The sequence below is a fragment of the Prunus avium genome, chromosome 8 (genome assembly GCF_965620075.1).
Source record: "Prunus avium chromosome 8, drPruAviu1.hap1.1, whole genome shotgun sequence".
In the NCBI taxonomy this organism is placed as follows: Eukaryota; Viridiplantae; Streptophyta; class Magnoliopsida; order Rosales; family Rosaceae; genus Prunus; species Prunus avium.
Window position 1 is genome coordinate 28,944,205 of NC_142291.1, and position 22,269 is coordinate 28,966,473.

The following is a 22,269-nucleotide window of genomic DNA, read 5'->3' on the forward strand; positions in this document are numbered from 1 at the left end:
CTTATGGTGGTGTTGTTCTTTCTGATATAACTTCATGGTCAATACTGTTATCATAAGTCAATCGATATATAACATGCCATGTAGAGATGAAAACAAAAGGCTCGAGAAAGTGCTATGGTCAATACTGTTATCTTAAAGATTTTCATTAAGAATGTTTTGGAGAGACCAAGAAAACAGAATGTCAGTCATGTTGGAAAAATGGCTCACATTAAGTATGCAAGTGAAGGAGGAAGCGACCGGTCGCTTGGTATTTGCGACCGGTCGTTTTGAAGCAGATTCGAAGTCTGAAGAATTCGCAGGAAGCGACCGGTCGCAAGGTATCTGCGACCGGTCGCAAGGTATCCAAAAGGTATCAGCGACCGGTCGCAATGTATCCGCGACCAGTCGCCCGCAGTGCTGTTTCGTTTTTTCCACGCGTTTTTCAGTTTCCTTTCACATGTGTTGGTTCCCTACCTAATCCCTCGAGCTTCCAAGGAGTTTTATGGGTTCTAGGAAGTCTAGCAACGTGCTAGAGAAGCTGGAACACCATTGAATGAGGTTTGTTGACTTGCTTCAAGGAGTACCTACCCTATGGCTCTAGATAGGGTGGCTGAAGTTGCAGCTATCAATGCCTAGCCTTTGTTCTGCCCAAGTTGTGGTCCAAGTCTGGAAACCAAGGGGAGAACGTGGGAGGAAAAGATGGAGCCTTCTCCTAAGTCCAAAGGCTTGTGTATTAAAGGGAAGAGGAAGCAAGACAGCATGTGTGTGGTTAATCTCAAAGTTGTCAAGTAGCTGGGAGCTATTGTGTGCAAAGGGAGGTTATCTCACCAAGGGAGGAAGAAAGAGAGGGCAATCAGTTCAAGATAGGAGCTGAGTTGGGTCTTGAGAGTCTTGACACAAAGGGGGAAACACCAAGGGTTGTGAGAGTGTCCACAAGTGTATCAAAGTGTTGAGCAAGGGGTGTGAGAGAAAAGAGAGCTTGGGGAGAGAATAGAGTTCTAAGGGGGTTTCTGTGTAAACCAAAGTTGTAACTTATTCTTTCATTAGTGAATTTCTCAAGGGGATCACCAAGAGGATGTAGGCAATTGCTGAACCTCTAAAATACTTGTGTCACTTTGTGCTTGGTTTGTTTCTCAAGGGTGTGTGTGTGTGATTCATCCATTCTTGTGTGTGTCACAAAGTCCATCAACAACAAGATCATTAGGGGGGGTGAGTTGAGTTTTGTGCTCATTTCACAACAAGTCAAGCTCTCAGAGCCTTCCATCATGTCCTCACACTTTGTTCTCTTCTTAACTGTTATGGTGAAATTGAAAGACAAGATAGCTGGACTGCATGCATGCATTGGTGAAATTGAAAGACAAGTTCACTTGTTAGAACAAGAACTACAAGAATTAAATTGAAAATGCCAAAGCCAGGTTTGAGTCTTATTGCTGACAATTCCCCTTGGTGGGTAATCTGTAAAAGCTAAAAAAAATGGACTAAGACACCCTCTGTAAGTCATCAAAGATGCCTAATATGATGGGTTTTTGTGGTGCCTTGTAAAAAGAACAAACATCAGTTACGTATAGGTGAGGAAAGAAATACACTGATTACCAATTTACCGTTTTCAGCACAGCACAAACAGAACAAAAGCTCCTTAACTTTCTTTCACGTAATGGTACCTCTGCCGAATCCCACCTCCTCCCATCCACCGGATCAACTCCCCCTGCAATTCCCCTGTAATACAAAGTGAGGAGTAAAAACCACAACGGATGTGTGCCGGTCGTTGGGATCTAACCTACCCTAGCTGTTCTAATTTTCTTTACTTGTATGTTGTACTTGTTGCTTTCTTCTAAATTGAGAATGGAACTTGCTGGTCATGGTTTTGCATTTTTCATTAACCTAACTAATAATAATTGCTGACTTAACCTACTACTCTCAAAGAAATTCTTCACTTGGGTTAAGGAAATGAGGAAACGAGTGGTAGTTTTATGGCATTTTATCAGAGTGTTTCAAATTTGTTAAACCCTAAACAAACTCATTAACAAATTAGTGTTGGAAATCATTAAAATTTTCTCAACTTTTGCGGTTGCTGTAAATAATAAGTGGGTGAAATAAAATATAAAATATTGAAAAAAGAAGCAGGGTGAAAGTTTAAGGTTCATGCTTCTCCCTTCTACTAAATACATTTACAAAAGCTTACTTGGTAGACCATTACTCAAATATAAGCTTATCCAAGATGTTTGGTCTTGCAGTGCTCCAAAAATAGCTTATCCAAGATGTCCTGTGTTGTGTGGATTTCAGCTGCACCAAAATGGGTTCAACTGCATCCTCAACTTGTGATACTCGCAAGTGCACGAGCCGTTGGTAGTTTAGCGTATGTAAGTGCGAGGTCGATTCCACAGGGATTGGTGATTGAATGATCCAATTTAGTTTCCCTACACAAAACAGAAATGAAAAAGAAAGGAAATAAATAAAACAAGGAAGAAAGAAATAACTAACTCAAGCAGATAAGTTCCCAAGTTCAATTAGATTAACGGATTGATTCTAGCTAAAGTATGATTAAGCCATGGTGTTTGGTCATAACCTTGTGTTCCTAATTCCCTAATTTGATCATTTGTTGTCTAACCTAAAATTAAGCATTAGGAACCCATTAAGCATAGAAGAACAATTTAAACAACCAAGCATGTATCTAATCCCTGTTGTCGAATGTCCATACATACTCTTCCTATTCATAGTTCAATTCGAATTAAAGCATGGTGTCTACTCTTAATTCAAACCAAGATAGCTAACATGCAAGCCTAAATGGTGATCAATCATTCAAACTAGCATATTAACTTATAAGCATAATGAATAAGAACAAAAATCATAATTGAAACTTGGAAACTAATCAAACTTGAAACTAAAGAAAAGAATTTACATAACAATGAAAATTAAGTAGAACTTGGAAAAACTTAAGGAGAATTTCAGCACAAAGATCTCATTATAACAATTGAAAACTAGAAAGAGAAACTAAGAGAATTTGAGGGAGAGAAGGGAAGGGAGCTCTAGAGAAGTGTTTGAGAGCTCCCCCCCTTGGGGTGTGTTTACAAGCTTGGGAAACCTCACTATATATAGGCCTAAGGAAGCTGAAAATCTGAATTAAGTATGGCTAATGCATACAACACTTGTTTTATAAAATCTGAAATGGTTGATGCACTTCACTAATGCATACAACACTTCCATTATAAAATCTGAAATGGTTGATGCACTTCACTAATAAATCCCACCAGCAGCCCTAGCTCATCTTCATGTCACCATGACCAAGCTTCCAACCAGAAATAATAGCTCATCCTGAGGTCAGCATGACCAGAAACTTCAAGGGCTTACGAATTGGGCTTCCCTTAAGCAAATTAAGACTTTAAGCACTCAAACTTGAAGTTCAGAATGTCTTCTTTCCAGCCATATATCATTTGGGCCAATCCAAGGTCGGAGGAGGAAGTTAAGGCCAAAACAAATTGCTAACTCATTTTGCGCGCTGATAAAATCCATCCTGAGCATGGCTCTGTGTTTGCTAGGTAACAGACTCCATATTTATCCAATGGGGCTGAAGTTTGGATATGTTATATTACACACCCATTGGAACAACTTTCATGAAGAATGTGGCCTCATCCGAGCTATGTAGGTTGCTGAAACAAAGCTTGCAATATGACCTACGAAACTGGGCTGGCAGGGGACTGTAGCCAAAATTGAGTTTGTCTTTAAACTCTTCATCCATTCATCCAAATTAGGCCCTAACATGCATGGATTGCATCATTTACTATCCAAAGCCCTCATTATTACCTAAAGCTCAATGAACTGAAAGATAAACACAAAAAGGATTAAAAGCACAAGTTTAACTCAAAAACATAACCAAATCATAAGCTAGAAGGGTACAAAATGATATGTAAATATGCACCGATCATCCTGCATTCTCGTTATCCTCAATTGAAACCTCTTGGAAAGTTCTTTAATTGTAGAAACTTTGTTGCCAAGTACCAGCAAAAATTTCAGACAGTTGGTACAATATAGATTCTCAATCATACACCATGATTGTAATAAGTTGCTATGCATTATTGTCTCATTTGTTAAGCCTTTGGAGTTAATGTTGTTGGCTAACATGGTCTTATTGTTGTGAATTAGAACCAACTCACTCCCCTTTAGACCTTGTTGTTGATGGACTTTTGACAAGACTCCAAGATGGATGAATCTTACACACACACACAGAAAATAATCAAGCACAAAAGACACAAGTGTTTATAGAGGTTCAGCAATTTGCCTACATCCTCTTTGGTGATCCCCTTGAGAAATTTCACTAGTGAAGATAGGTTACAACTTTGGTTTACAAAAGGAAACCCCCTTAGAACACTACCCACACAATCTGTTTCTCTCTCACCCTGCTCAACACCTTGATACACTTGAGAATTCTCTCCTCTTCTTGACTCACTAGTTTCCAGCTACTTTTCTTCCAACTCTCTCTATATCTCTTACAATTTCAGACTTGCTCACTCTTTCCTTTAATACATGAGCCTCTAGACTTGAGAGAAGACCCTTGCTTTGTCTCCTACGTTCTGCCCTTGAGTACCTGACATAGACCACAGGTTAGGCCAGCCACAAGCTATGTATTGATGGTTACTTGTGTAGCCACCCTATATAGAACCATAGGGTGGTTACACCTTGAAAACAAGTCTTCCAATGTCCTTCAATGCTACCTCCAACCTCCCAACTGATTGCCAACGTTCTTCTGACTTAGAAGTGACCCCTAGAGTCCTTGCAAGTAGGTAGGAGGCGATAGCCCTTGAAAATGGAGTCCAAAACTCGAGGAATCAGAAACAGCACGTGCTGGGCGACCGGTCGCTGGTAGCTTGCGACCGGTCGCAAGAAGGTTTCGCTCCAGGCCTCGACTCTGCCTGAAAGCGACCGGTCGCAAATAGCCAGCGACCGGTCGCCAGTCGACTTCGCTCCAGACTTCGACTCTGCCTGAAAACGACCGGTCGCAAATAGCCAGCGACCGGTCGCTTGTCCAAGACTTAGTATCTTTTATGCGAGCCAATTTTCCAACACTTAGAACCTTCTTTGTAAGTGGTCTTGAGTTCAATCCTTGTTTCCCACTTTTTTGTTGGTTTGCAGGGCGTGCACACACGGTGGGGGTGCACATATATGTTTGCCTCTCTACCGCTATTTATCTGCCTCTCCACGTGCATGATGTGCCGGCACGTGAGATTGTTGGCCTATTCCTTCACAGCTTAAGCTTTTGGACAAAGGTAGTCTAACACTGATGTCTAATTAGGCGTAAGTAAAGCTATTCTAAAGCTAATCTGTTAGAAACAGAAAAATAATGTAGTGTATATGTTACAGATAATACCCACCTCCCATCAAATGCAGCATAAATTTAAGTTCATCGATTGATCAAGCATGCCCAGCAATTGTCTATATAATATTTTTTTCTCCTCGACCAACGGAGTTCAGAAAGCGTAGACCATACATCAGTCATAAATTTCTCCACATCCAGCTGAAACTAATGTCAAGAAACAAGAAAATTTCAATACAGTTGCTTGCTCATATTAGGTACTGAAACCATAATTTTTATAAATAGAAAACTAAAACAGACGGTAATTACTAATTTTAAACCTTCAAATACTTTTCTAACCAAAACGAAACCCTCAAATATTTCCAAGAAGCAATGAGAATCCTTTGGGAGGTTACTTTTGTCACAATGTGAGTGCCTTCCATGGATCCAGTTTGACCTTGTGAAGCTTCAACCACCTATTGTTCTGGAAACAAATGTCTCAATGTATCAACCATGCCCAGGTTGCCCTTCATGTCGACAAAAACGGCATCTGAACAGACGAACCTTGAACAATCAATCCCAGAAGTTGCAATTACCAAAGCACTGCCGGTCTTCTTAAATGCTTTAGCTAGCACATTGACATTTTCTTTGAGTGGAAGCACATTGACATTTATACCAAGAGACTTCTGTACAGAAATAATTCTTCTAAGGGCAGCACAGATCTCCCTTGGTAGATTCTCAGTGACATGTTTCCTTTTTATCAGATCTAAGAGTATATCAAAACACATCCCAAAATTCAAATAAAGCAAACACAATGTCATAACCAATCTTTGCATTAGTAGCGAATAATACTTCTCCGTCTTTGAATAATCTGTGGTAAAATTTCCAATCCACTCAATCATGGTCGCCTCATCAAAGAGACACCGAACAACATCAGTCAAAAACTGAAGGATGCCTTCAAAAGAAATTCGCACATCAAAAACTTTACAAGAAGTTAATTTGGTATCTTTCTCATGGTATATCAGCCATTCAATAAAGCAAGATCTTTCAGTGATCACATAACCTTGACATAGAGATACCCAAATCAGAAGGCGATCAACAAGATACAAGAAGCAACTAGGTGATATGTAGTAACGTGCACTCCGAGTTTCGTTATAAGTTTTGAACAACGCATCACGGAACATCGACAAAAGAGACTCCACTCTTGGTTCTTGGATGTTGCCACATAGATTCTCAATGACCGCCTTCCATAGTGGATTATACTCAATATTTTTCACAAGCGTCGCACACAGTTCATCATTCAGTTTACCAGACGCAAGAATTATTGAAGCAATGTATCCAATTTTCCCTGAAGACAGCTCTTTGGATGAGCTCATGTATTCAACTATCACTTGTTTCAGTAAATTCTTACAAGCATCAGACCGTCGAAGAGATATCATATTCTCTCTTGATGATTTCCTCCAATCTAAAGGAAATATGTAGGAAACAAAATTATCACCCGACAACTTAACAAATTTCTGCAGTGTGTCAAGATCTATCAGGCTCCGCTTCAGAAATTTAGAGTTAAGAAGATATGTCGCAACTTCATATATCTGGATAAGAGACTTGCTTCTGAAGAATTTTGAATGAGATTGAGTGCTTAGGAACCTGTAAAGAGCTTCAAGTTTGCCCAAAACCTTAATGCCAAGATATAGCATTTCAGAACTCCAATAATTCTGAGCAGCTGAAACATTCTTGTGAACATCAATTGAGAATAACTCCCCGTTACTTCGAAAAAATCTTTTCTCCGCACCTCTAATCCAATCCACATCAGAGATGACTGAAAGATAAATCGGATTCAGATCTTCATGAAACAGCCTCCATACTCCTAAGTAATTTAAAAAGAAGTCTTCATAATTTCTGTATTCATCGGCGTCTATGGATTCGAAGTTCCCTAGATATTCAATCAAGTAAACACTTTTATCCTTCCAAGAATTCCAAAAGTACAGCAGTGAATCAGTAGAAACCTGTGCTATATATTTTTTGCCTTCTGACTGCTGTTTACGATTATCCATCAATTTGTCTTCCCACAAGAACTTAGAGGTCCTTGAAGAAAGAAGACCATTCAAAGTTTTCTGAGCTGAAAACATTTCATCTCTGACAGTTTCCATCCTGGATCTCTCATCTTTCACAACAGAATAGTGAAATGCACAAATCTCTAGAAAATCCAGTTCAGTTTTACGAGTCCTATTTCCTCGTTTACCATACTCTTCCGTTGCATGTTGTTTCCAACCTTTGATGTATTCCAGACCTCTGTCAAATAGTTTTCCTTTGGAACACATAGAAATACACTCAGAGAAAAAGTTACCCCTCGCATAAGCATCTGCTGCAAGCACATAGCATCCAGCTAGAGAAAAGCATTCCCCAGCTCTTTCCAGTTCAGATTCACTGCATTTATCCAAATAAATATAGCCTGCACCAGTAAAAAGTTTAAGTGATAAAAGCAATAATTTTAAGTGCAACAAAGGATACCCTGAAAGCTGTCACAAGTCACACAACACAATAGCCTTTTCACTGTAACATGAATTCTGGCAAGACAAAGACAATAGATGTTAAGATCATACCAGCTCGTTTATACTCTCCCAAATCGTAAAAGCACCTGGCAGCAGAAACAGACAGGCCAATGGCTTCAAATATTAAAGCAGCCCTCCTAAGCATGGTATTAGCCATTTCCGGATTTGAAGTGCACATATGGTGAGCCTTAGCACTGAGTTCAGCAGCTTCAGAACGCCTTTCCAAGACTGTATCACCAGCTTTTTCAAAGCACATTCTGGCCATTTTGTAGTTATGATCTTGATATAGCTGCAAGAAACAAAATAAAAGGATACATTAATATTATTGAAACTAATGGTTATGATGATGATCATGACAATAGTTATTATGATAGTTAGAAAAGTTACTATATGATCATAATGACCATGATTATTATTCTAACAATGATAAGAATATCAATTTACAGTGCTATTATTATTGTAAATTTGATCATCGTATTTACTCTTGTCGTGATTAAGCAAACCTTAATTCCACGTGCTTTCCACTCTTGTGGACTGCTTGCAACTTGCATAGAATGTGCAAGTGAATCATCAAGTTGTCTAACTTGTACAAGACATTTCTTTTTCCAATAGTCCAACATGGGATTAGAGAGCTCTTCAACATTCTCATAAATCCACAACCTCTGTCTTGTACGAGAGACTGCAACATATAACTGCTTTAATTCGTAGCATAACATGCTGTGTTTTGCATCATCAAAGCTTGGAAAACGCTCAGGTGATGCGGAATTGAGCGAATCTTGTTCCTTCATGAAATCATATATCACCCTCCATTGATTTTTCAGGGGTGATGATCCAAAAAATTTGTACAAGAGTACATCCTGCAAAAAGGGCACATGCTAAGAATGTACCAAACATTGATTTCAAACATGACAATTTCAACTGGAATAAAAATATTAAATTTGCAGCAAATTTCTTATAGAATTCAAATATCAACCACTGTCTTATTTGAAGATCTAGCTGGTGGTAGATGTAGCAAGACAAAAAGAATCTTTACCTGGCAGAAGTAACCGAGGATCAAAATATATTAAATGAAAATTTTCAGTGATAATAACTTATGTAAGATTATTAAACAAATCAAAGAAACAAACACCGTAGTGACCTGAAACTCTAGGCCCTTGCAGTCCATTATAGTAAGAACAAGTGCTTGCTTCTGTATGGAGTTGGAGACTTCCTTCATTGCACTACCGTCACGTACCAAAATAACCTGCTCCGCCCCGAAACCAATTTTGTTCCCAGTAACAAATACACTATTTCCAAAAATTGTTTCGAATACATTTTCATTTTCTCCAGAATAAATTAAAAGTGGAGCTTCCCCATATACTGGAATTGTTTCTGGTTTCAACTTATCAATCGAGTGGGGAAAAAAATGATAAAGTAGTTCAACAATGCTCTGCAATAGCTTCAGTATACCATCATGGCTTCGAAAGTTTTCTGTCAAATGAAAAATTTCTGAAATTTTCTCATTGTCCATTTGTTCTTTATGCTTCTTTCTTCTTGAATCCAATACAAACTTGTTGTAGAACAGATGTCGTATATCTTGGAATCTAAAATGAATCCCCCTTGCAATGGTTTGCGCTGTATCACCAGAAAAAACAAAGCCCTCTTCAACATTACTGCAGATATATTTGAACAGTGCAATTTGGCTCATGGCAAGATCCTGAACCTCATCAATGTACACAAAATCAATCTCATCACCCTCATATTTTTCACGTTTAAACCGGCGGTGAATATCATTTACAAAATCAGCAATATCGAATTCACCATTCCTTCTCTTCATTTTTTCATAAACCTGAAATATATCATATATTATATCTCTCTTCTCTTTGTCTAGGTCGGAAGCCTTTCCCTCTGACATTTGCACATAATCCTGCCGGCTGAGTTTTCCATCACATGCTTCCATAGCATCCAGACCACCTTTTATTTGAGAAATAATCTCAGTAAAGACTCTTGAAGCATCAAGCTTCTTTGTTAACTGGATATTAAAATGAGGCCAATATGATGAACTAAATCTCTCATAATTGACCTCTTTCGTGCTTAGAAAGTTCTGCAGCAAAACTGATCTTGAACTTTGCAGTCTGTTGTGAGGAAGTTCAGTGATGTCAAGGAATCTTTCAAAGTAAGAATTACCCAAACTTCCATCAAGCATCATCAAGAATTTACGAAATGTTAAGCAAAGAGGATAGCATTTTGGGGGAATATTAAGAAAAGAATCAGGGATACCCCTGAACTGTGCTTCCTCATCATCAAAATCATCCATATCAATCAAACTGCATCCACCTGAATGGCTTCCACCACAAGCAAAACTGTGAACATAAAAAAGTTGATGAAGTTGACATTTACAATTGAAACGAATAATATATATATCAAATTAATTCTTAATTATATGTACCAGAACTTGAACCAATAAATTAACAATTAGATTTATACACATAAATTTACGATTTCAAGTACATGTCCCCAGGTAGTACACAAGTATTCAAACAACTAGCAAGTTAATCAAGAACATAAATATGGTGCATTCTGACTAAAGGGTCGCAGTAAATAGATTTCCGAAGAAAACAAACTATTTTTAAAGAAATAAAAAGGTAGCAAACATCATTCTTCGAAAATCCGCTCACCTTTTCCATCGTGAAATATGTTGCTTGACAGAAAAACAGAGTTTAGGACTGACAGTCACAAAAAGCTGGCGCAAAGCAGTCACATTAGTAGATGAAGAAGAAGAAATCTGCTCATCCTCATTATTCGGACTAACATGTCTGAATGTATTGCTCCCAACACCGTAGAATCCTTCTTCTGCAGCCCTAAGTTGCTTCAGTTCTTTCTGATATAACTTCATGGTCAATACTGTCGTCTTCCCAGTGCCTGACCGTCCTAGAATAAATGTACTTCTATTGTAAAGGATGGTCTCCATTTCTTGGTCAGTAACTTCAAACGGGAGATCCAATTCTCTGCCCTCATGGTCGGAAAGCAAGACATTCATTACCCCAGAAGATGACAATGAATAGAATTTCATCAGCCACAAACTGTCGCGGACCTTGGACTTCTCAACATAACTTGTATTTCCAGAAGAGTGACCAACAAAATCATTCTGGATTTCCGTGATGCTAACATCTTTGAATCGGGGAACATCCAAAGAGGGTGGCCAGCTTGCTGGAACTTCCACATCACTGGTCACAATACAAACCAGTGAAAGTCAGTACTCTTTTTATTTAAAAAAACTGATCAAACATTTGTTACATGAGTCCAAGGAAGCATAGTGTAAAGCTGTGGCAACATTAATTCAAAAAAATATACAGTAGAGGCAAAACAGCATACCCCTCAAGACATTTCTCCCTGCAGAGATTGATAAAATCATCTGTATATCTTTTAAATATACAGTCTAATCGGTCCACCAATTTTTCAATACCCTGTAGATCAGGCAATATGTCCCAGATTTTTAACACTTGAACGTATCTCGAATTTTTTACTATGTCTGTTGTGCTGAGAATGTATAGACCTTCAACCTTAAATTTCCTTAAAATCATGGAAGAGCTTCCACAAACTATCTCTACATTTTGTCTCCTGGGTCTCCAGCCATTCGAAATCCTAAGTAGAAGACTCAGTACTGACATCTTCAATTGGAATGACTTCAGTTCCTTGAACGATTTCAAAAAGTTATCACTAAATACCACCTAAGAAAATTTGGGAAAAATTATTAACAAGTGTCACAGCTCAAAATTTTAGTAAAATAGAGGGGGGAAAGAAAAATAGATATTTATAAAAATACCCAATCCTAGACATGTATTTATAAAAATACCCAAGCACTATTTAAACATAGAAACATACCCAAAATGGGTTTTGGGTATGTGTGTAATGATGAGTTTTGGGTATGTTTATAAATGGGTTTTGAGTGTGTGTAATGATGAGTTTTGGGTATGTTTATAAAGTGTTTTGGGTGTTGGGTATTTTTATAATTTCAGCCCCCATTTTGGGTATTTTAGTGAAACTCCCAAAGAAAAAACTATCAAGCTGATAAACCAAAAATTGTACCTTCCATGTTGCACTTGCACTCCCGGACATGTGCATTGCCTTCCATATTCGTATGTAAGGAGCTATGTTTAATAAGAAAACCATAAAGAGAGATGTATGAATGCTATGGTTGACTTCAAACTCTTTCGACGCTTTGACTTTAAAATGAAGAGCAGTTCTATCATCCTCGTTCTTATTTTGGGAGACCTCAGTGACTACTAGAAAGGCCCAAGAGCTCCCTAACTTCTGTAAATCAGAAACAGTTTCCGGTCTAGTATCTGCTAAAACAAAAACATCTCCGGGCAGAATTTTGTATGGTCCTTTGCTGCAATCGGTGGACAGGTTTCTCCAGCAATCAACCTTGATATCATATAGCTTTGTTCCATATGGATTCAACTCTTCAACAGAAATTACCTTACCATATGGCGCTCTGTCCATAGTTTCCATACTGGAATGCAGTTGAGTCCGAGTGTCGTCCAACAAAGGATATGAATAAGACCCGAAATGATCCTGAACCGACTGAAATGATTCAGGAATCTTTTCCACCTAAAGATTCCAAGGTCATCAACAATGAACATTACTTTTTTTAAGATAAAAAAGGCAATCAGCATCACTTGTATCATAAATCAATGGATATATATTTAAAATTCAAATATGGTTAGACCTTAAGTTTGTTTGATCAATGGAGTTCGCAAAAGTGTACTTATCTTGGTACAAACTAAAGGCTCTAATCAATCCATGCTGAATATAATGGCCAGAACAATGGAATTGAGAAGGCTAGCTAGTATAGTGACACAACACGAAGCATAAAATTCTCATCAAATTTTAAGAAAAAAGACAAAGAGAACAGGTAAGGATAGGGCAAAGGTTCGATTTGCTTCCATTGCAACAAAAAAAAAACAAAGAGAAAGATGACAATGGAAGATAAACATAGGAACTAATTAAATACCTTGTGCTGGTAAAGATTTTCATTAAGAATGTCTTGGAGAGACCAAGAAAACAGAATGTCCGTCAAGCTCTTAGAGCCTTCCATCATGTCCTCACACTTTGTTCTCTTCTTAACTGATATGGTGAAGTTGAAAGACAATTATATCTGCATGCATTAATCTAAGAAGATTAAGAAGGCAATTCCATTTTCACTAATCAAAATGGTAATTAAACAGAGACCTTAACCAAATTTTTTTCTTTTTAAAGGACTTCTTTTTAAACTTGTTCCGAAAGAGTACTGATAAAAATCAAAGAAATGTTCTTACATGGATCGACGCTATGGAGCTTCTTTTTTTAATCTTTTGTTCTTTACCTGTAACACTACTTCTTGCTCCAGTTTTTGTTCAACTTGAGTGTTGAAGTACGTCAAGAAGTGGGAAAGGCAAATATACGTGGAGAAGGTGAAGGGGTTGGGTTTTGGTACGAGATTACTTAGCCATGTCATGCGACTGCTGTCCCAAATATTTCTGCTTTATGCTCTTTGCTTTGCTTTCTGCTTTATATGCTTTCTGCTATTTACTAATCCATAATTGGACAAGGAGGAATTGAATTGATGAGAAATTAGAATTTGGATTCCCATTAAAGCTGTGTACTAAACTCACCAACCAGAGTAGGAATGGTACTAATTCCCTATATTGTTTACTAAATTCCCTTGAATTAGAATTGAAATTAATTTGATTATTAAAATGCCCTTGTTCTAAATATATTTATATGGAAAATTTTGTTGGGTTAAAGTGGATGAGAAATTTGGAATTTTAAAAAATTATGTGGGGATATAATGGGTAAAAAAGATGAATTCATGATGGGTTAGAATATCACCTCCCATCCAAGAGTCTAATTCGTCTAAAATCAGGAGTTCAATTCACGATTTTGTGTGGGCCCCATTTACATTTTCATTCCTTTATGTAAAGTCAATGCATTAGTAATCCGTAATCGGAATTAAAATAAAAAATTAGATTCTTTGTACGGATTAGTACGCTTTCTGCTTTAAATGCTTTATGTTTTATGCTTTATACTTTATACGTGGAGAAGTAGAAGTGGAAGGAGCATATGATACTTTCCAAATTTCAACCACATAGCAATTATTTGTTCACTAGCTATAACCTTTTTATCACATCAACATTTACTTTTTCAATATATATGTTATGCTTGTACTAGCGTAGTGGTAAGGAGCATAGCAATTAAAGATATGGTGGAAGTTGAAAGACAATTATATCTGCATGCATTAATCTAAGAAGATTACGAAGGCAATTCCATTTTCACTAATCAAAATGGTAATTAAACAGAGACCTTAACCAAATTTTTTTATTTTTATAAAGGACCTCTGAAAGAGTACTGATTAAAATCAAAGAAATTTTCTTACATGGATTGACGCTATGGAGCTTCTTTTTTTTTTTTTTTTTTCTTTTGTTCTTTACCTGTAACACTACTTCTTGCTCCAGTTTTTGTTCAACTTGAGTGTTGAAGTACGTCAAGAAGTGGGAAAGGCAAATATACGTGGAGAAGGTGAAGGGGTTGGGTTTTGTTCATTCCTTTATGTAAAGTCACTGCATTAGTAATCCGTAATCGGAATTAAAATAAAAAATTAGATTCCTTGTACGGATTAGTATGCTTTCTGCTTTAAATGCTTTATACTTTATACGTGGAGAAGTAGAAGTGGAAGAAGCATATGACACTTTCCAAATTTCAACCACGTAGCAATTATTGTTTACTAGCTATAACCTTTTTATCACATCAACATTTACTTTTTCAATATATATGTTATGCTTGTCAATGGCTTACTAGCGTAGTGGTAAGAAGCAATGTCTAAAATATCGATGGTATTGGAAATATCGGAAGTCCAAAAACACGGAAATGTTGATGGAAATATCAGGATATTATCGGTATTGGTAAAAATTGAATAAAAACCACAGAAATTATAAGAAAAACTTGGAAATTTTTATTGAAACTTTGCAGGATGTTTATTTAGTCAATTATCTATTAGTTTATCATAAAAAATTGGAAGGAAATGCATTGCATGATGGATTTAACCTATTTAAGTTGATTATATAGCGAGCTGGCAAACACTGTAAGTGTAGAAAATATGTAGTAATTAATGAAAGAAGATTAAACACACCATAATCATTTATATATAATGAATTACTACAATATTTTACACTTTATACATTGCATGGTAAGATACATGAGTGACTTAGTACCACATAGAGTTCCTATGAGGTTCAAAATTTTCACTATCTTCATCATCTCTATGTGTAGAGTAAGTATATTGTGAAGAGTAGTCATCAAATGATAAATCCCCAAAATAGTTTTGCATGTAATTGTTAACATGCCACCCATATGGATCCGAGATTGGTTGACGTTGTCCATAAGCAAAATCATTTGAATGAGTAAAATGGTTTTCACAAAAATCATGTATATAAATATTTTTGGGTTTCGTATCGCGATATTATCGATAATATCGCGATATATTGCCTAAATCATTCATAAAAATGTTGATATTATCGTCCCTGATATTATCGAGATAATATCAATAAAAATATCGATATATTGACGATAACACCATGGTTTGTTGTGAAAATATAGGCCCCCCAAAAATCCGATATTATTGGGATAATATCGCCGATAATATCGACATTTAATACCTTAAGGAGCATAGCAATTAAAGAAATGTTCTTACATGGATCGACACTATGGAGTTTTTTTCTTCTTTTGTTCTTTACATGTGACACTACTTCTTGCTCAAGTTTCTGTTCAACTCGAGTGTTGAAGTACATTTTCATTCCTCCAAAATCAAGAGTTCAATTCCTGATTTCATATGGACTCCACTTACATTTTCATTTGGGTAAATTACTCAAATGGTCCTCAAATTTGTACTCAATTTACATTTTGGTCTCTCAATTAAATTATTCGTTCAAATGGTCCATTAACTATATATTAATCGCTCCATTGGTCCTACCGTTACATTCTGTCAATGTTGTCGTTAAATATGAAGGTAAATTGGTCATTTCGTACGTTAAAAATAAATAAATACTGAAAAATGAAATAAAAACTCCCTCTCTCTCCCTCTCTCTCTCTCTCTCTCTCTCTCTCTCTCTCTCTCTCCATTCCCCCATGGCCACCACCCTCAAGCTCCAACCCCCAAACCCATCCCACAACCACTCTCCACCCAAACCCATCCAACAACCACCCTCCACCCCAGGCCCCATGAACCCAGAACCCCAGCTCCTCCCTACCATCCACCCGAGCCAGCAACTACAAAAAAAGAAAAGAAAAAAATCTTCCACAGACCCCCTCCCAACGAACCCCGAACCCCAACTCAATAACCTCCCAAACCCTCTCCCCCTCCCCCTTGATTTCCCTTTGTTGTTGAGAGACAACCATCCACCACCCTCCTCCCCACCTCATCACCCGCCAACCCCACCTCCCAAAATCACAGCCACTGTCAATTTATCACCCTCCAAGCGCACTCTCCTCTCCTCCCACCTCACCTCCTCATCTCCCAAACCATCCAAACTACCCAAACTCTTTCCCCACACCCACAACCCTATACCCACCGCACCCATCTCTCCCTCCACCAAAAGTTCCTCCAGAAGCTTTTAGAACCATCATCTGATGTTCCAGAACCTTCTCCTTCTTCCAACCCACCTGCCAAGTTCACACCTTTGGAGAAGCAAGTGGTGGACCTCAAGAAAAGGTACACATATGTCCTTTTGATGGTGGAAGTTGGTTACAAGTACCGTTTCTTCGGCCAAAACGCCGAAATTGCTGCGAGGGTTTTGGGGATTTATGCCCATATGGAGAGGTATGTAGGGAATGGGGGAGAAGAAATCGAAGGAAGGGGGTTTGGGTCTCATGATTTTTTTTTCTTCTAATTTTGTATTTATTTTAATAGAAATTTAGTGAAATACCCATTCCTAGACATAAAACTATAAATATACCCTATACCATTCATTATATATAAACACACCCAAAATAAACCCAAAAATCAACAATTGTATATTTTTTAATTTAATTAATAAGATCAAATACCTTTATTACCCTTTTTAGCATTAAATTAGTTTTGGATCTCGTTTAGAATCTATAGAATGCAGAGAACATTAAAATTCAACAAAACCACTCCCTGAGGTCTGAAGCCTCAAGCCCCTCTCCTCCTTCAAACCCACATCTCTCCTCTGTTCTCTCCCTTCTTCCCTCTCTCTGCCTTCAAAGTAAACCAAAAAGTCTCAGAGCCATGGACCAACACAAGACCGACGACAATCTCCGTTACATCGGTGGCCTCACACGTGTTCTCGCCGCCGATGCCTCCATTTCTTTTGCAGGTTTGTTCCATCTGCTTCAATTCGTTATTTTCCTTTTGATTTTTGCTTAATTTACTAGAATTTTGACTTGATTTCAGTTTCTTCGTTGAATTTGGTGCTAATTTCCATTTTTTCGATATGAACAGAGCTAATGGTTAAGCTCGCAGAGTTCTATGGCTACTCTGTAGATTTGAGGTGTCAATTGCCGGATGAAGGCTTTCAGAACGCCGACGCCGGTGGTGATTGCAAGAAGAACGAAGATGAAGACGATTTCTCGTTCACCTGCACCAATCCCGACGGATCGCCAATTTCCACCGACGATATATTCCAAAATGGCCAGATCCGTCCAATGTTCCCGATTTTCAACCAGGATTTCCTATTCGTCGATGCCGACTACGACGATACTTCCAGAGCCAGAGGTGTTGCCGCTTCGTCTTCCTCTCTACGGTCGCCATTGAAGAAGCTCTTTTTTGAAGAGCTGGATATGCCGACCTTGGCAACGTCGTTTTACAACTCAGGAGGTGAACTCGGGTCCTGATCCATGAGATCAACGCATCTGATGTACGTATTTTCACAGTTTATTCTTATGATGATTTCTCATTTCAGTATTTTCTAGTGTTTATTGTATGAATCGTTGTGTTTTTTATTTGTGTTTGGCTTATGAACATTTTAAATTCAACGACTTAGTTTGTATGGTGATTTCATGTTTGATTAATTAAGTTGTTGATTAGATTTTCGTTTTTAATTTTTTCAGTCTTGGAGTTTAAATTTGACATGCAGATACTATTCTTCTTGATTTTATCTGTTTATTTTTGTTATTGCTGAATTGGAGGTAATTTATTGGATTTTCTGATTTCGTTCTAATTTGTACTTAGATATTCGTTTGAGTTTTAAATTGTGATTTTAATTTCTTTTTGTTTATAATTTGGATTGATTTCAGATTCTGTTTGGTTGTGGATTTGCTGTTTGAGATGTGGTTAGAAATTTGTGATATTCGATTTGGTTTTCATATTAATTGAGGTATGCTTTTTCAGTTGAATTTGAGTATATTCGTGTTTTTTCTGTTTGTCACTGTAAAGTTCCAGTATATGGTAATAACACTGCTTGTTTGCTATGAAATCCTATTTCTAATGCATGTCTACCACTGTAAAGTTTCAGTATAGGGTAATAACACTGCTTGATTGCTATGAAATCATATTTCTAATGCACGTCTACCACTGTTAAGTTCCAGTCTAGGGTAATAACACTGCTTATTTGCTATGAAATCGCACGTCTACCACTGTAAAGTTCCAGTATAGGGTAATAACGCTGCTTGTTTGCTATGAAATCCTATTTCTAATGCATGTCTACCACTGTAAAGTTCCAGTATAGAGTAATAACACTGCTTGTTTGCTATGAAATCGTATTTGTAATGCACGTCTACCATTGTTAAGTTCTAGTCTAGGGTAATAACATTGCTTGTTTGCTATGAAATCCTATTTCTAATGCACCTCTACCACTGTTAAGTTCCAGTCTAGGGTAATAACATTGCTTGTTTGCTATGAAATCCTATTTCTAATGCACGTCTACCACTGTAAAGTTCCAGTCTAGGGTAATAACACTGCTTGTTTGCTATGAAATCGTATTTGTAATGCACGTCTACCACTGTAAAGTTCCAGTATAGGGTAATAACACTGCTTGTTTGCTATGAAATCCTATTTCTAATGCACGTCTACCAGTGTTATTACCACATACTGGAACTATACAGTGGTAGACATGCATTAAAAATAGGATTTCAGAGGAAACAAGCAGTATTAATACCCTATATTGGAACTTTACAGTGGTAGACATGCATCAAAAATAGGATTTCAGAGGAAACAAGCAGTGTTATTACCCTATATTGAAACTTTACAGTCATTAATCAGAATGACAGTAAACTAGCGACTAAAATACTGATAGTAAGCAGTCAGTGCAATAGTGAAATCCAATATAGTTTCACAATTTTGTCCTTGATTCGAATCTAAAATACTGTTATTACCCTAGATTGGAACTCTATAGCAATTAATCAAAATTACAGTGTAGGTTTGGTTTGTAAATGTCTTACCTTTGAAGCGTTTTCTTGTTGAAATTGTTCTCTAAAATTTTGTCTTGGTTTTGTAGGTGGAGGTCAGTGTGTGGTGTTTGTTTTTGAAAGTAGATCAAGCTTGGTGGTGGTTATGGAGTTTCGGTTTCGAGAGATGAAGAAGACACTTTGATAAAGACGGTGACTAAAGGGACGTTTGGCAGAGATGGTTAATTGAAGTTGCAGGCTGGAAGTTACGGTTTTGTTTTCCATTTTTTTGAACGAAATTATGGTTTTGGAGATGGTAAAATCTTTGGGCTTTTTTATAAGTTTGGGCTGGGGTTGTTTTGGGTGCTTTTTGAGTTTTTTTTATGTTGGGCTTGATAGTGGCAGTGCTTGTAATTTATTGGAACTTCAACACTAATTTGTTATTTAATAAATGGGTTTTGGGTGTGTTTATAAAGTGTTTTCCATATGGGTTTTTTTTTATAATTTCAACACCCATTTTGGGTATATTAGTGAAGCTCCCTTATTTTAACCCTATTTTATTTGTTAATTATGAAAAGTCGTATTTACCCTAAAATTTGGTTAAATCTAACAGAAAATTATACGGTGGGACCAATGGAACGATTAATATATAGTTAATGGACCATTTGAACGAATAATTTAATTGAGGGACCAAATGTAAATTGAGTACAAATTTGAGTACCATTTGAGTAATTTACCCTTTTCATTTCTTTATGTGAAGTACATGCATCAACCACATAGTAATTTTTTTTCACTATCTTGTATAACCTTTGTTCACATCAACATTTACTTTTTCAATATATGTGTTATGCTTGCAAGTGGCCCACTAGTGTAGTGGTAAAGAGCATAGCCTCTACCCAGCCTTTCTTGGGTTCAAGCCCTAGTACATGTGAGTGCGTGTTAGTTTTTGTTTTTGTTTTTGTGTTTGATATAGAGTGTGTGTGTGTGTGTGTGTGTGATTTATTCCCCCCTCCCCCCTCTTCCTAAAGGTTGGCTAAAAAAACATTATACAGTCCTGTTCTCCTGGACCCTATGATCCAAGGAAGTTGTGGTCACTCATCCTTAAATCTACGATACATTAATTTTTACTTGAATAACAAAAAGTAAAAATAAAAATAAAAATCACTCCAACCAAATCACATTCTCTCTCATAAAACCAAGAACATGTTCTTGTGCCATCAAGTTGCTCAAAGCTACCATTGACTCGGCCATTGCAGACGAAAATCAAGATCAAGTGTCGTTTAACCTTCATTTTAATTCTTAGTGGTTATCTTCTTCATCTCTTGATTTAAATTTGACGCTTAATTTTACAGATGTAATCACAATAAGAAAAAGAGTGGATTTACCATTAGAAATTGCAGGTTCATTTTACTGTTCTGAGGAGACCATTGTTAGATGTACATCAAAGAAAACATAGAGGTCCTTAACCCCCCTTCTTCTCTCTTCCTTACTGAAGTCAATGCCATTTTTGTTCTTTGGTACTGCTGAACCTTAATTTCTAGTAACCCATATTGATTTTTCTGTTGGTGGTGGTTTGGTTCGAGCGTTGAGAAAATTTCAAAGTAACGTGTGGGGAGGCGGTATTTCAGAAGGGGATTTGGACTTTACAAGTCCCTCCTCCAAATCCCAAGTCATTTATGAAGTTACTCCTAATGGGGTTGTCAAACAAGGTAATTGGGTCATAGACTCATAGGCTGCGTTTGGTTCATGGGAAAGGAATCTTGGGGATGGGAAACTAATTGATTTCCCATGTTTGGTAAGTCATGCATGGGAAAGCGTTGCCTAGCACATGGGAAAGTAGGAGGGAAAGTGAATCCTTCCTTCCTACTTGGGTTTCACTTTCCCTTCCCATGGGAAAGTAAGACTAACTTTTTTTATGACTAATTTGTCCTTATTAACAATTCATAATTACAGTTTTTATCCAACAATTATTGGTATTTTTTTTATTATTTTAATAGGGATACAATTGGGAAACTAAGCAAAATTTGTTTTCCATTCCTACTCAAAACAAACATGGGAAATGAAATAAAGTGATATTTCCGGGTCACTTTCCCGGCATTACCAAACATGGGAAAGGAATCACCATTTCCTATCCCTTGGGAAATGACATGGGAAATGATTTCCCATCAAATTCATTCCGTGAACCAAACGGGGCCATAGGGAATTGTAAATCCCATGAAAGCCCAAATACCTTGTCCAAATCCCTCACCCAAACAGGCCCTTATTATTTTTCTGATTTGTACCTAAAAGAAATTAAAAACCAGAAAATAAGAAGGCAGAGCACCCTTCCCAAAAGAAAGCCATTACTTTATAACAGAGCCTTTCGGCAGAAAAAGTAAGAAGGAAGTTTTCTGTCAAATGAAAATATTTCTGAAAAAAACAAACTAGTTTTAAAGAAATAAAAAAGGGAGCAAACATCTTTATTCGAATAATCCGCTCACCTTTTCAATTGTGAAACATGTTGCTTGACAGTAAAACAGAGTTCGGGATTGACTGTCATGAAAAGCTGGCGCAAAGCAGTCACATTATTAGTTGAAAAAGCAGAAATCACCTCAGCCTCATTATTCGGGCCAACATGTCTGAATGTATTGCTCTTAACACCGTAGAATCCCTCTTCTGCCTTATGGTGCTGCTGTTCTTTCTGATATAACTTCATGGTCAATACTGTTATCATAAGTCAATCGATATATAACATGCCATGTAGAGATGAAAACAAAAAGCTCAAGAAAGTGCTGTGGTCAATACTGTTATCTTAAAGATTTTCATTAAGAATGTTTTGGAGAGACCAAGAAAACAGAATGTCAGTCAAGCTCTCAGAGCCTTCCATCATGTCCTCACACTTTGTTCTCTTCTTAACTGTTATGGTGAAATTGAAGGACAAGAGCTTGCTGGACTGCATGCATGCATTGGTGAAATTGAAAGACAAATTCACTTGTTAGAACAAGAACTACAAGAATTAAATTGAAATTGGCAAAGCCAACGAGGTTTGGTTGAGTTGGTAAGGATCGTTCTCCTCGCTATCCAAGCCTAGGTTCGAGTCCCGTTGTCAAC

General features: G+C 37.3%; 2 protein-coding genes across 2 annotated transcripts; one reads left to right on the forward strand and one right to left on the reverse strand.

Moving 5' to 3' along the window:
• Positions 1 to 5,500: 5,500 nt before the first annotated feature.
• LOC110756330 (uncharacterized) lies at positions 5,501 to 13,323 on the reverse strand. Its single transcript, XM_021957744.2, has 9 exons — positions 13,119 to 13,323; positions 12,815 to 12,958; positions 11,887 to 12,411; positions 11,173 to 11,528; positions 10,476 to 11,024; positions 8,957 to 10,160; positions 8,322 to 8,675; positions 7,870 to 8,107; positions 5,501 to 7,718 (listed from the first exon to the last, which is right to left on the reverse strand). Exons 2-9 carry the CDS (start codon positions 12,899 to 12,901, stop codon positions 5,743 to 5,745), a joined length of 5,289 nt encoding a protein of 1,762 aa, XP_021813436.1. The 5' UTR covers positions 12,902 to 12,958; positions 13,119 to 13,323; the 3' UTR covers positions 5,501 to 5,742.
• A 3,417-nt stretch (positions 13,324 to 16,740) lies between these two features.
• Positions 16,741 to 19,554, forward strand: LOC110756349 (uncharacterized). Its single transcript, XM_021957765.2, has 3 exons — positions 16,741 to 17,171; positions 17,297 to 17,711; positions 19,290 to 19,554. The coding sequence occupies exons 1-2, from the start codon at positions 17,084 to 17,086 to the stop codon at positions 17,686 to 17,688; spliced, it is 480 nt and encodes a 159-aa protein (XP_021813457.2). The 5' UTR covers positions 16,741 to 17,083; the 3' UTR covers positions 17,689 to 17,711; positions 19,290 to 19,554.
• Positions 19,555 to 22,269: the final 2,715 nt, after the last annotated feature.